The sequence below is a fragment of the Psittacula echo genome (assembly GCF_963264785.1).
Source record: "Psittacula echo genome assembly, chromosome: 6".
NCBI classification, from domain to species: Eukaryota; Metazoa; Chordata; class Aves; order Psittaciformes; family Psittacidae; genus Psittacula; species Psittacula echo.
In genome coordinates this window covers 62,156,719-62,170,849 of record NC_137743.1, presented here as the reverse complement: position 1 = coordinate 62,170,849, position 14,131 = coordinate 62,156,719, and the positions used below count along the sequence as shown (strand labels likewise).

The 14,131-nt window shown below is 38.9% G+C and overlaps 1 protein-coding gene across 1 annotated transcript in view; it reads left to right on the top strand.

Annotated features, from left to right (window-relative positions):
* RBMS1 (RNA binding motif single stranded interacting protein 1) overlaps positions 1 to 14,131 on the top strand; it is a 94,724-nt gene that overhangs the window by 51,663 nt on the left and 28,930 nt on the right. Inside the window, exons 3-4 of the mRNA XM_080621698.1 lie at positions 1,845 to 1,903; positions 4,754 to 4,845. Coding sequence (XP_080477824.1) covers positions 1,845 to 1,903; positions 4,754 to 4,845 — 151 coding nt within the window. The remainder of the gene's footprint in view (positions 1 to 1,844; positions 1,904 to 4,753; positions 4,846 to 14,131) is intronic.

The following is a 14,131-nucleotide window of genomic DNA, read 5'->3' as shown; positions in this document are numbered from 1 at the left end:
ACTTTCTTATGCTGATAACATTTCTTAGAATTTTCAGTTCATTCTGGGTTCTTGCATGATGATAAAGAACCTTATCATATAATAATCATATAATCATACCTTAGTACACAGTGCCTAGGTATACCTGTTAATGTAATATTAAGCTACTTTATATTCTAATTGAGAGCATCCCTGAGGAAATAGACTTGGTAGTGTTGGTTGATGAGAAGCTCCACATGACTGCAGTGCACATTTGCAGCCCAGAAAGCCAACTGTATCCTAGGACACATCAAAAGGAGTGTGACCAGCAGGTCAAGGGAGGTGATTTTTTCCCCCTCTACTCTGTGCTGATGAGGCCTCACCTGAAGTATTGTGTGCAGCTCTGGAGCCCCCAACATAAGAAGGATGTGGACCTGTTGGAGTGAGTCCAAAGGAGGCCACAAAGATGCTTCAAGGGCTGGAGCACCTCTCCTGTGAAGACAGGCTGAGAGTTGGGCTTGTTCAGCCTGGAGAAGAGGAGACTCAGGGAAGACCTCATAGCAGCTTCCAGTACCTAAAGGAAGCCTACACGGAAGCTGAAGAGGGATGTTTTAGCTGGGCATGCAGGAATAGTTTAATGGGTGAATGGCTTTGAACTGAAAAAGGGTAGATTCAGATTAGATATTAGGAAGAAGTTCTTCACTGTGAGGATGGGTGGTGAGATACTGGAACAGGTTGCCCAGAGAAGCTGTGGCTGCCCCATCACTGGCAGTGTTTAAGGCCAGGTTGGATGGGGCTTTGAGCAACCTGTTCTAGTGGGAAGTGTCCCTGCCCGTGGCAGGGAAGTTGGAACTAAGTGATCTTTAAGGTCCCTTCTGACCCAAACCCTTCTGTGATTCTATGAAAACAAATTCATGTTGCATCATTTCTCCCTTGTATACTCCCAGCATTGTATCAAATGTAGTTCACAGGAAAAATAGGAGGCTGTAGTAAGGAACTTGGGAAACCATTGCTCCATTTCCAATTCTGCTGCTGATTCTGGCCAAGGGAGTTGCTTTTTTAAGAATGAAACTAGGATTTGACTTTGAAGGAAAATTGCAAGTTTTCACAAGCAGTGACAAATTCTGCTCTAAAATTGCTCAAAACCCCTAATGCTGATAAAGTTTGCAGAGCACTTTGGAAACAGCAGTTGTATTCCTATTGCTCTCCACCTGTTTCCTAAGCTTTATTGCTATCTGGTTGAACACCTTTGGACTGTGTAGCAGGTTGGCACCTGGGCTTGCCAGTTATGGAGAAGCTGAGGAACAGGCAATGAGAAAAAGGAAATTGCAGCTTTCCTGAGGGATGTTTGATTTTGGTTGAGATGTAAAACATCTCAGTTTTCCATTTAAAAATACCAAAAATCATTTACCACCTTTGCTGACCAGGTTTCATAAACCTGTCCACCCTTGTCATCTTCAAGATAGGAGTATTTAATCTTTTTGTGTTTGTCAGTGGGGGGCAGAAGAGATGGCTATGTTTTTTACGTTGGTTTATTTGTATATATACTAAGTCCAAGCTTATGTCTAAAATGTGGTTTCTTGTACGTACCAGGATTTTAACTGTATTGATGTTTCTTTTTTGTATAAAGCTTTTCCTCTAGTTTGTTCTGTGGTTCTGCTGTGCCACTGAGATGGTAGGGAGACTAGAACAAGATCGTGTTTGAAATTGTTTCTCTTGTCACTTCCATCTCTGTATGATTTTTCATGATAGAAGTATATGGTCTATATATTGTTCCATTTTGTTAAAAGTAAAGCATAATAGGATATAAAATAATGGAATTGGGTATCTGTTGTAGTAGGACATTTTTTTCCTCATTTTCCTTACATATGTGTAATACATTTTAGGTATGGGAAAATTGTATCTACAAAGGCTATTTTGGATAAGACAACAAACAAATGCAAAGGTATGTATATTTGCCTTTATATTACATTCGCCCGAAAGTCCTAATTGATTCTGTAAAATATTTTAAGTGCTTTTAACCTTTTTTTTCTTTTTTTGGGGGGAGGGGAGGGGAAGTGGTGCTGCTGTGTGGGTCCTTTTTTTTTCCCCCTCTTTTTCTTTTTTCTTTTCTTCTTCTTCCCATTTTTATTCCTGAACTAGTCTTATTCAATACATTTGTTTCCAGTGGAGCTGGCAGACAGCCTGTGTCAGTGGTGCAGCCAAGCCAGAGTGGAGCTGACATGCAAAGGGCTGGCTGGCAGTTCGCCTCTATTTTAAAAACAAAAATGGAGTTAAAAGCAGCTTTTCCCCCTTTTGCCTGGAGAAACCAGGGAATCTTACAGAAGACCATTCAACTGTACTAAGCATCTGAAAAAATTACACATTGTGGAAATCAGCTCCATTGACTAGAGTAGTTTAAAGCAGCACTTAATTATATGTTCTAATACTCTTAATTGTGTTTTGTTATATGCTTTTGAATGTATTGGGAGCAAAGCGAGGGTTCATTTTCACCACAGTAATTGCAGCTGGAAAAAAAATTAGAACTCTTTTAGATACGCTGGATGCATCAGTTCAGTTATTTTCATCACTCATTGCAATTGTAGTGAGATCGTATCCCAGCAATGTGCATGGTGGGAGAAGGTGTGGTAATATCGATTTCAGACTTTCTACAATTAAGAGGATAATTTCTGAGCAAAGTGAAGAATTAAGTCAGCTGATTTAGCAATGTTAATAAGCATGAAGCTCCTGAATGAGAATAAAGCTGATAGGCAGAGGCAGGAGAGGATTGTTCATCATTAATACAGAGGTTTTGTGCAGAACATGAAAGCAGCAGCATAGCTTCTCAGCTCTGCTCCTCATCTTAAGCAATTAAAGGGATTCTGACAGTTCAGAAACTGAAATTTCTATAGCTTTTTTTCCTAGTTTGTATGTGAATGTCATCTGCATATATTGTGACTAGGAAAGAGGAGATGCCCTTTTCAATGATTTTAATTCATTAATATCTATGACAGCACTTAACTGATTTAATCTGTCCACTCCCACCTTTCCTGAAGGCTTTAATAGCTCTGTCAGTGATACAGAAATTCTCACATTAAGAGATTTAAGCTGACTTTTCCAATACAGATTTTAAGCCTCACTGGTGAAAAGCAGTAACTAACATTCTGCTGAAACAATATTCAGCAAGGTAAGGCTTTAAGGAAGCTCACTGCATGTCATTAAAATTACATAAGTAGGCAGAATGCAAATATCTAACTGGAATTTACCCAAAAGATTTGACAGCATCTCTGTCTCTTGCCAAGAAAACATACCATGGAATTTGAACTAACTGGAACACAAGCAATTGAGTTTATATAACATCTAGAAGATGGCAAAGCCAGCTTCGATGGCATGCTTGGTATCAGTATGTAACTTCATCTGTATTTCACTCTGCAATGTGGTGGTGTTGGTAACCTGGGCTGTCATTGGTATGGAAAGCTAGTTTTGGGTATGGAAAGTTAGTTTGCCTTGGCAGCACAAAACTTGATAGGAGCTAATTCACTCTGTTTCATGTCAAGATTTAACAGTCCACAACACCACGTGTTACACAGAACAATATGCTGCTTTCTTCAGCTTCTTGGCAGGTTAAATAAGCTAGCACTGATGTACAAGGCTGCTCGAATTGTTTTTCCCAAATTAAGGACTTCAAAGCTGGTTCAGTTATATCTCTATACAACCTTTTTGTCCTCAGTATATATAAGAGAATGCTATTACCTTCTGAAGAAAGAAGTCAATTTTCTACTCCCCCAGAGTTGTGGAGTTTTTTTATAGTTGGTTTTTTTTTTTGTTTTCTTTTAACCCAACTTAGATGTTGGAGAGGGATTTGTTTAATATTTGAGGGAGTTCACTGGTGGGAAAGAAGTGGCTTGAAAAATACAGAATGATGTTTGCAATAACATTTAGGGGAAGTAGCTTCCAAACTCTTCCTGCCTTTTCGTCAGACTTGAGCATCCAATTCCCAAGTAGCATTAAAAATTGCAGCCTCTAAGGTCAGTGTCTGTAAATGCCAAAGTGTATGGCTATTCAGATGTCCTGGATTCCATTAGCTGTACGTTGTTGGTCAGAATGAGAAAAGAAGTTATTGCAACTATACGGAAATAAACAATTAACTTTGGATTTACTTTAACATTTAAAGACTGCATTATAGGGCATAGAAAATGCTTTTAGGATAACTTTTTGCATTCTGGTTTCAGTAACAACAATGGAAAAACTCATCTGCTTTCACTGAAGCTGGGTTTTCTCTTCTTAAATTTAACTTTATGTACATACAATGAAGTAATTCACCAAAAATTGAGTTATGATACAGTAGATAAGCATCTTTTAAACTAAATTCTTCTCTCAGCCTTGAGTAAATTACACGTAACTTGGAGGGTTGTCACTTATTTTCAAACTGGACTAAGAATTTAGTTTAGAAAGATTAACAGATTATGCTTCACTCTGATCTCTATGAAATAAACTGATGTCACATTTGCTCTTGGATGATACATACCAGGTAACATGAAGCAAAGCACCATGCTACTTGTTAGCAATTTGGCCAAAATCCTGATAATGATTGGGCATGGAAATTGGTTTGTTCTAGTGGGTAGCTCCCCACCAGTTCAAGGTTGAAGGACTTCAGTAGATTGTTTTTTTTTCTTGGGGACTACATGAAGAGCTTTGAAGTTCAAGTTGACCCTCTTCCCCAACAGGAAAATTGTATTAAATAACTATGCTAGTAGCATATGAACTCATTATGAGTTGGTTGCTGTCTTGTTAATGAGTATGCTTTATATTTCAGGTTATGGTTTTGTTGACTTTGACAGCCCAGCAGCTGCTCAGAAGGCAGTTTCTGCTTTAAAGGCTAGTGGAGTCCAAGCACAGATGGCGAAGGTGGGTTAAAATACTATTTTTCCATTGGCTTCATCAAAAGAAAGATTAGCAATAAATTTTAAGAACTACAGTTCTTAATGCAGGTTTAATGGTTTAGATGCATGTTAATTCCTGAAGCAAGTCAATACCTCAAATAGTTTACAACACAAGGGTATGAAAGGTTTTATACGCTGCCTGCTTGTTGTTACTGAGGTTATCAGCCTCTGGATTTGGGGATGAATTTTTAAGCACCGCATGGCAAAATTTAACCTTGTGACTTTGTATGCAGCCTTTCTAGTATATTTTCCCCTCGTGAGTAAAATCTAAATCTGGCTGTTCATGATAGGTGTCTTGAAATTCTTATCTGACTCTTTGACAACCATTTTCTGTATCAGAAAGCATTATTAAAAATAAAGAAATATGATCTTTCTTCTTTTTCTCTCCTTTTTACTGACCCTTGCCTCTGAATCAGCTTATTAACCAAAAAGTGATCTTCAGAGCAATGCTTTTTCTGCCTAAGTTTCTCAAATCTATAAAATCAGGGAGATGATACATTAGTAATGATTTTGTTATGTGTTCTTGTTAGGTCACATGGCCCGGTTCCAATACAGTGCCATAAACACTGCTACAAATTTATTAAATAAAGAAAATATTACCAACATAATCTGTTCATGTAATTCATGGTACCTCTTAAAGCAATTTTTCTTTTACTTTGAAAAATATATTCTAATCTGAAAAAATAATAGTCCAGTAATTAACTAGTAATCTCAGAGGCTTTTTTTTAATAAAGTAGTCTGCTGCAGATCTAGCAAATCTTTTATAGTCAGCTATTAGGTACAGATTTTTTTCAGATGAGAGATTTTTCCACAGCTTCTCAGCTGAGGAGAACAGTTAAGCTAACAACATAAATGTCTTTGGATGAATTCCAGGGCAAGAAAATGGAAACCATATGTTTCATACTTAATGCATGTTTCATTACAGCCATGACACAAGCATATATGCTTACTGGAAAACATTTGGTGTGATGTTTTTTTCTTTTTCTCTTTTTTCCTTCTTTTTATAAGGTTTTATGTATTGTTAATAAAGACCTTTTAAACTTTAGTTTTTAAGTGATCACATTAAAATACACGCTGGATTTTTCAAAGCCTCTGTCTGCCAGCTTATGGATAAGATATCTAGGTAGAAGGGTAGAAAAGAGAATGTGAAGTCATGTAAATTCATTTTACTTATGAACTTTGAGGTCTGATTTAATTGTCTTCAGTAGATGGAGAAGCTCTAATAATTCACCATAGTAATCTGATTAATAGTTTCTTATTTTTTCCCATAGTATATTTTTCTGACTCATTTCCTCTGACAGTTGCAATATTCATAGAATCATAGAATGGCTTGGGTTGGAAAGGACCTTAAGATCATCAAGTTCCAACACCTCTGCCATGAGGCAGGGATGCCTCACACCGGACCATGTTGCCCAAGGCTTTGTCCAGTCTAGGGTTGAACAATGCCAGGGATGGAGCATTTACCACTTTTTTGGGCAACCCATTCCAGTGCCTCCTCACCCTCTTAGTGAAGAGCTTCTTCCTTATATCTAACCTGAACTTCCCTTGTTTAAGTTTGAGCCTGTTACCCCTTGTCCTATCACTACAGTCCCTGATGAAGAGTCCCCCTCCAGCATCTCTGTAGGCCCCCTTCAGATACTGGAAGGCTGCTATGGAGGTCTATGCTGTGGAGGTCTCCACGCAGCCTTCTCTTCTCCAGGCTGAACAGCCCCAACTTTCTCAGCCTGTCTCCATACAGGACGTGCTCCAGTCCCCTGATCATCCTCGTGACCTTACTCTGGACTTGTTCCAACAGTTCCATGTCCTTTTTATGCTGAGGACACCAGAACTGTACACAATACTCCAAGTGAGGTCTCATGAGAGCAGAGTAGAGGGGCAGGATCACCTCCTTCGACCTGCTGGTGACACTTCTTTTAATGCAGCCCAGGATATGGTTGGTTTCTGGCTGTAAGTGCATACTGAAGCCGGCTCATGTTAAGTTTCTCATTGATCAACACCCCCAAGTCCTTCTCTGCAGGGCTGCTCTGAATCTCTTCTCCGCCCAACCTGTAGCTGTGCCTGATATTGCCCCGACCCAGGTGTAGGACGTTGCAAAGTGAACTTCATCAGGTTGGCATTGGCCACCTCTCAAGCGTGTCCCAAGGTCCCTCTGGATGGCATCCCTTCCCTCCGGCGTATCAACCGAACCACACAGCTTGGTGTCATCGGCAAACTTGCTCAGGGTGCACTCAATCCCACTGTCCATGTCGCCGACAAAGATGCTGAACGGGCTCAGTCCCAACACTGACCCCTGAGGAACACCACTTGTTTCCATTCTTCAGGTGGACATGGAGCCGTTGACCACAACTCTTTGCGTTCGACCATCCAGCCAGTTCTTTATCCACTGAGTGGTCCATTTATCAAATTGATGTCTCCAATTTAGAGACAAGGATGTCATGTGGGACAGTGTTGAATGCTGTTGTCATGGTTTAAGCCCAGCTGGCAACCCCAGAACCACGCAGCTACTCGCTCACTCCTTCCCCTTCTTCCCCCTGCTCCCGGAGGGATGAGGAGAATCGAAAGAATGTAACTCCCATAGGCTGAGTAAGAACAGTCCAGTAACTAAGGTATAACACAAACCACTACTGCTACCACCAGTAATAATAATGATAAAGGAAATAACAAGAGAAGAGAATACAACTGCTCACCACCTGCCGACTGATACCCAGCCCGACCTGAGCAATGATCTAGCTCTTCTGGGTAACTGCCCTCAGTTTATATATTAGGCATGACATGCTGTGGTATGGAATACCTCTTTGGCTAGTTAGGGTCAGGTGTCCTGTCTCTGCTTCCTCCCAGCTTCCCCTCCTCCCTGGCAGAGCATGAGACTCAGAAAGTCCTTGGTCAGACTAAACATTACTGAGCAGCAACTAAAAACATGGGTGTTATCAGTGCTGTTCCCAGGCCGAAAGTAAAAAACACAGTGCTGCACCAGCTACTAAGAAGGAGAAAAATGACTGCTACTGCTGAACCCAGGACAGCTGTGCATGTGTGGTGTTGCAATATTGTTAATATTTCTTTCTGTCAGCATTAGTGAAAAAATGTGCACCATAATACCTGACAGTTTTGGTTGATTTTTTTTTACAGTGTATCAAGCCTGATGACCTTTGGGAAATCTGTAACTATAAAGTTTGCATTTCAGTGAAACTTGTTGTTCTGCTTCTAAACATTGAAAGTGTGTTTGAGTTAATAAAAAGAACCCAATAAACAGAATCACAACAAACGGTCACAACACAAGTGACTAAGAGCTTTTTTTTTTTTTTTTTTTGGTCTATTTTGAGCCATTGGATTTTTTTTTTTTTTTTTTTTCTGCTGGGCAGTGCTGCTCTGCTTTTGTTTGAAAAATCCCATCTTCAATTGGATGCTCCAGGCTGGGAAGTGTCAGTCACTTACAGTTGTTTTGGCAAGATTAGCAAATTAGACTTTTCACATGCAAGACACTACGCAAACACAAGTTAACTTCTATATTTAATAATCTGTCTTTTTACATGTTGTCACCTGTGCCATGAGTGGTCTTCTTGCAATGAAACTGCTCAGGCTTAAGCCTGAGTATCACAGAAAAGGATTGGGAGGACAGTATCTCAGCTGTCTGGCTGATGGATTTCCTTACTGACCACTATGACTGTTTCAGTTTCAAAGAGAAGTAAATGCCTGTTGGCAGGATTTGTCTGTGGGAAGGCGTCGTTGTTATGCTGTGCCCAGGGTGTCAGCCAACAGCATGGCTCCTCAGTATTCTTGCCCTCCTCCCAGATGTGGTGGTAGTCCCTGACCTGCAACAACTGAGGGGGAAGGAAAATGTTATTGCTGAAGCCTTGTTCTGACCCTGGCTGCTGTAAAGCCCTTTTTGCAGTGTCTTTCTGTTAGTTAGTCATTTAAATGTCTATATGTTAATCAGTTAAAAATTACATCAGCAAGTTCATCTATAAATCCTAGTTTAATAGAAGTGTTTCAGATTATACATATTAAAATCTTTGTTATTTCATTTGTAGAGATAACTTTAAATATTTTACTTTGTGAGCTTTCCCTATCCATGGTGTAAGATCATGCTGTACTTGGCAGTCTGGTTCCAAGTTGATCTGACTCCAGAAAAATCTAGTCTCAGCCGCTATGTTTCTGCTATTGCTGAGCAGACCAGGAGGGTCTGGGGCCCAAGATGTGCCTTTAGGCCAAATCCTGCTAAATCTGTTCCAGGGGGGTCACTGTTGTTGACACCTCAGGAGATGTCATGATGATGGTGTCAGTGAAAGCACACAGTGTCAGACGACTGCCCCTGCTCAGGAGACATTATTTCATCAGTTATTCTGCTTTTTCTGGATCTGGATTGAGAGTGCTTGACTAAGATGAAACAACTTGAAGTGTTTTGATCGGTGCTGTATAACAGTATCTTCCTGTACCCACTGAAAGGGAAATGCCTGCAATAATGCCTGTTGGTCAGATAATGCTGCGGAGAGCTTACATAAGATGATACTGCATTGCCAGGGCATGGGAGTAGCTTTTGGATGGAAATTTAAAATAGAAATACTGGGCTGTTGCCTTTCTTATCCCTTCCAGTTGACTATTACCGGTGTTCAGTCTTGTCAGAGTGTATAAGGAGCAGTAGAAAGGGATCAGGAGGTGATGTGAGCTGTATTGGAAGCCAGCTTGCTTCAATACCTAGTAGAAAACCAATAGCCTGTATATTACTACAGACATGAGGTACGGAAAGAGCAGATACATGTCTTGCAAGACTATTGTAATTTCTAAACTAGTTAGTAACTAGTGAGTGTCTAATATTTATTTTCATTCATTTTAGTTTCTTGAAATTTCTTTAATGTAATTAAGTTCTTTGATTATAAACCAATAGTAATGGGTTAAAAAGCTCTTATTTTGCAGAATGTGCATTCTTAGGTAAGCTTAATTAGTAGTATTGAAAAGCTCTGCCCATTTTCTTTAGTAGAAAAGTTGTTACAGTTGAAAGATAGATGCACAGAAAAAATTCTATTGTATATTGGCATTTTGAATGAAGATTTTAAAAAACTGAGGATCTGTAAGGGATGTTTTGGAGATAGTGAGGTCTAAGTGGTGTAGACATCTGAGTCATTTAATTTCTTACGGATTTTTGACCTTGAGCTTAACATGAGGCATTTAGTTTTCAGACATTGTTCTGCCTCATCAAATGGTATGCAGCTGAGCTCCACTGTAGTTTCTTAAGTAACTGTGTTTCAGATGATTGGAAAAGTGGCCCTTTAAGATGGAAGGTTGAATATCATTCTTGTTCTTCTGAATGTAAAGTAATGTGTAAATATAAAAAGTAAAATGAACTACTGAAAAAGAATAGTTAATAAAAAATATAGTTCTTCTAATATTTCTATCTAGCAGACTTGAAGCCAAGAGGAGAATGATTGTGTTTGCAGCACAAATAAAGTCAAACGGAGAATATATATGTTGTACTGACAGCAATGTAGAGATATGCAAGCCAGCTAGAATACCAGCCTGGCTGTGGCAGCTCAGAGTTCAAGTGCTAAACTTCCTTCCTGGTGTGGCAGTGACATTTGTATAGCCATATTGTCTAGTTCGTGATAGGCTAACAGATTTCTGAGATAAATAGCGAAAGGCTTGCACTAAAACTGTTCTACATATGGAGTTACCATATTTTCAAAGAGCTTGTAATGTACTTTGGGCATCACAAGAAAGATTAACGTACATTCCTGTGTTCTCACAACTGTATCTCAGCCGTGTCCTTAAAATTGGTATAGTGTCCTCCCTTTAAAATGCTTTAACCACCTAAGTCAGCACAACTGATAAAGACTCAATGAGCCTGATCCTCCAGACTAAGTTGTTGAAGCCATTACCCTCCTTCATGTCTCCTCTGTTCTCTCTCAATGAGATTTTTAGTTCATCTCTATGTAAAACTTTGTTTTAAGATTGTCAGAATCATTTGTAACTTAAGTGATATTCATTCTTTTCCAATTTGTGTTTTTCTAATTTTTTTTTCTCTACAGAAGCACAAACTTACCTTTAGTAAATATATGCTACTTATAATAGAACCCATGATAGTAGGCTGTGGACATGGAAGATTTCTGTGGTCAATGAAACTCATTAATTTGAGCCAAGGAATGCTATTCCATGTACTAATGTGTGTTTTGGGGAAAGACTCATTGTTTATGCGTTCAAAGATTTCCCCACAGTCACCCATTTTTAGGACAGGGCTTCAGATTTATAGTGTTACAATTTCCTCCTACTTAAAGGCTTTATTTCCACTGACACAATTAGATATACTCCTGCTTATATTGTATTAGTTCCCACAGTAACAAATCACTAATTTTCTAATTTAGCAAATCACAAATTTTCACAGTAACAAAACACTATTTTCAGATATTTTAGGTTTGTGCAAAAAATTAGGGCCATCTTCAGAACTGTTTCATATTCAAATTGTGTCAGAAGAATGGCTGCAATAACAATGCAAAGTATGTTGTACCGTGGTTACTGACCCTTCTGCCATTCTTAAGGTACAATTTCTGTTGTGGAGAGCAGTCTCTTGGCCCTGAAAGCAACAGATCAAACTCTGAAACTCATTACGTGAGGGTGGTTTTCAGTTTGTGATAAATATTAGCCCATTGCGTAAGTTTCTGTTCATCCTCCAGAACCCAGAGATGACATGAATTTGTAATCTTTGTATTTTTTACTATTGGTTACAAATGCAGAACTGTGAAGCACTTTCCATGGGCTGGTAGCTTGATCTTTCTTTCCAATTAAGTTCAATGCAGGAGCATTCTTTTTATATTCTGTAATTACTTTAGATAAGCATATGCTTTTGCCAAGCGTATTTGGAAAAGATGAATGCCACAATATAAAGTGTGAGCTGCACAGCAGGTTTGGGAGCTTTTTGGGAGGGAAAGGCTGCTTAGCCACTTGTCCTCATCTCTGTAACCGAAATGAAGGCTTTTCCACAGCTATGAAACATAATGTTTTAAAGGCAATCTTCCTTTATGCCACTGATGAACAACATGGTTTTGAGTTAGCAAAAATGAGAAATAGCTAACTTTTATGACTTCTAATATTGTGTTGTGTTTTGTACTTGTCTTCACTGTGGCAACCTTCTGGGTACTGGTTTTCATTTCTACAGAGTAAAATAAGAAAATAAGTTTAGGTTACCATGGTAGCTAGTGCACTTAAACTAACTAGTGAAGGTAGGCATATTGCAGTTGTTTTATTCTGCAGTTGGGCTTCTGAATGCCAAAGAACACGATAGGCAAACAGGAGCTAATGCAAGCAGATTTCTTAAGCACTTTTTAGCAGTTGTCTTGTAAGGAAAGTTTTCTTTCCACCTAGGTTATAATGCTTTCTGTAGGTAGTAGAATTAAAACCTACTGTAACAGAATTTTAACAGAACAATCGATTTTCCTCCTTTTATTTGTAAAAGTTCTTAAAAGTCATTATAAAATAAATGAAAAGTAATCAAAAATTTGCTTACCTGGAGGATAAATGACTATTTCAGGAGTTGCATGTGTATTAAAAAAGACAGGTAACAACCACTTCCCTTGAGTACACAGCTTCAACCCACAGTCTTATCTCAGTTGCTAAGCAGTGCTGTGGCTTGTTCAGATGAGGGTCCAGTGCCCTATTATGAAGTGTGGCGGCGTCATTCAGCTTTCTGTGAAAAACACAGGCGTCAGTGATCAACATGTAGAACTGCCAGGGAGCACCTTCGTGCCCTTCTGACAAAGGGAAAACAAGAATACCAAGGATTAAAAAGGGAATGTATGACTGCAGTGGTAGTCTGATTGCAGATTTGAACATGGTGCTTTATTGTAGTTAAAAATTCCTTTTCATACAGTTCTTATCCCTCTTTGGAATACAGATGTGCCTATGAAAATGAATTAAAATGTTTAGTTTATTCATCATATGGAGTGTTTATGCAGTCCTGGAGAACAAGTGAAGATTATGGTAGGGATTTTTCCCTTGAATTGTCTTGTTAACAGCCTGTGGTCAGGCAGTATTAAAACTGTGGCTAAACCAGACATATTTCAGTGAGACACAGGCCAATTGTAAATTTTAAAGTAGTTTCTATAGGAAGGCAGACAAGCATTTAATGCCTATCAACCAGGATCCTCCATGCTGTGAGCGGTGCCTCATCACATGTTTCTGAATGGCTATGTGTTCACTCTGACCTTACACAGAGCAAGAGAAAACAGATGTTGTATCGTTTTGCCAAGTTTCTTGCTTGCAGTTTAGGAATGGTTCCACACGCACAGGGAGGTTTTCGTTAATTTCTTTCAGATGATGGTAGAGCATTTTGCATTATTTAAGACTCCTGATAACCTCTTTCTACAGAAATGAATATTAGCACTTGATTATTCCTATCCCTTTTATGAGAAGTACTGTGTCTTGTCAGCTTATTAAGTTAGTGTTGTAAGTACTTTTTAGAAAGAAGCGCATTAATCTGCAAGAGCACTGTTCTGCATCTTCATATTATTATGTTCTGCTGGAATTCTGGAGGCACAGCTGAAGGTGATGGAAACTTGATGTGAATAGCTAAAACCAAGACTTCCTAGCTTTCTCACTAATATGGATGCTTACAGTAGCCCACAAATTCCCTGACATTGCCCATATTCTGCAAATATTGAGCACTTTCAGCAACTTTCAGGAACTGCTGTAAGTTCTGTTAACTGGGGAAACCCTGCGTGACTTATGAATACTCTCAAAATAAGCAATTTTCCTAAATAATGTAGAATTAAAAATAAAGAACCACCAAACCCTCAATGGTTCAGTGGTCTATTTTCATGTTAGCTTGCTACCCTGCGGTAGGAAGCTTTCAACTGACTTCAGTAATTCTTTTTGATAATTCCCTTAAAATGGTACAGATATTTTCAAGGGATACAAGATTTATAAGATGAAAGAAGTTTCTATGATTTCATGAATTTTAAGCCCAGGAGAAAAACCCTACCTTTGAAAGCACTTAATTACAGTGTATAGGTAAGGTTTGAGTTGAGTTATGTTTGCAGATATTTTTGCCAGTTTCATTTTTTTGTTGAATTCCAGAATAAGAATTAGAAACTTGGATATCAAAGGAATTATTTTCTCTTCTGAAACAGAACTGTAATAACCATGTGAATTAAACTGTGGTGAGGCAAGTTTCGGTAAGGAAGGAAGTCACAGTACTTAATGTATTAAACTGCTGTTTGCCAGGGAGATGGGGGTACAAGTTTAGAGAGTTTGTCTCTCTCCTAACT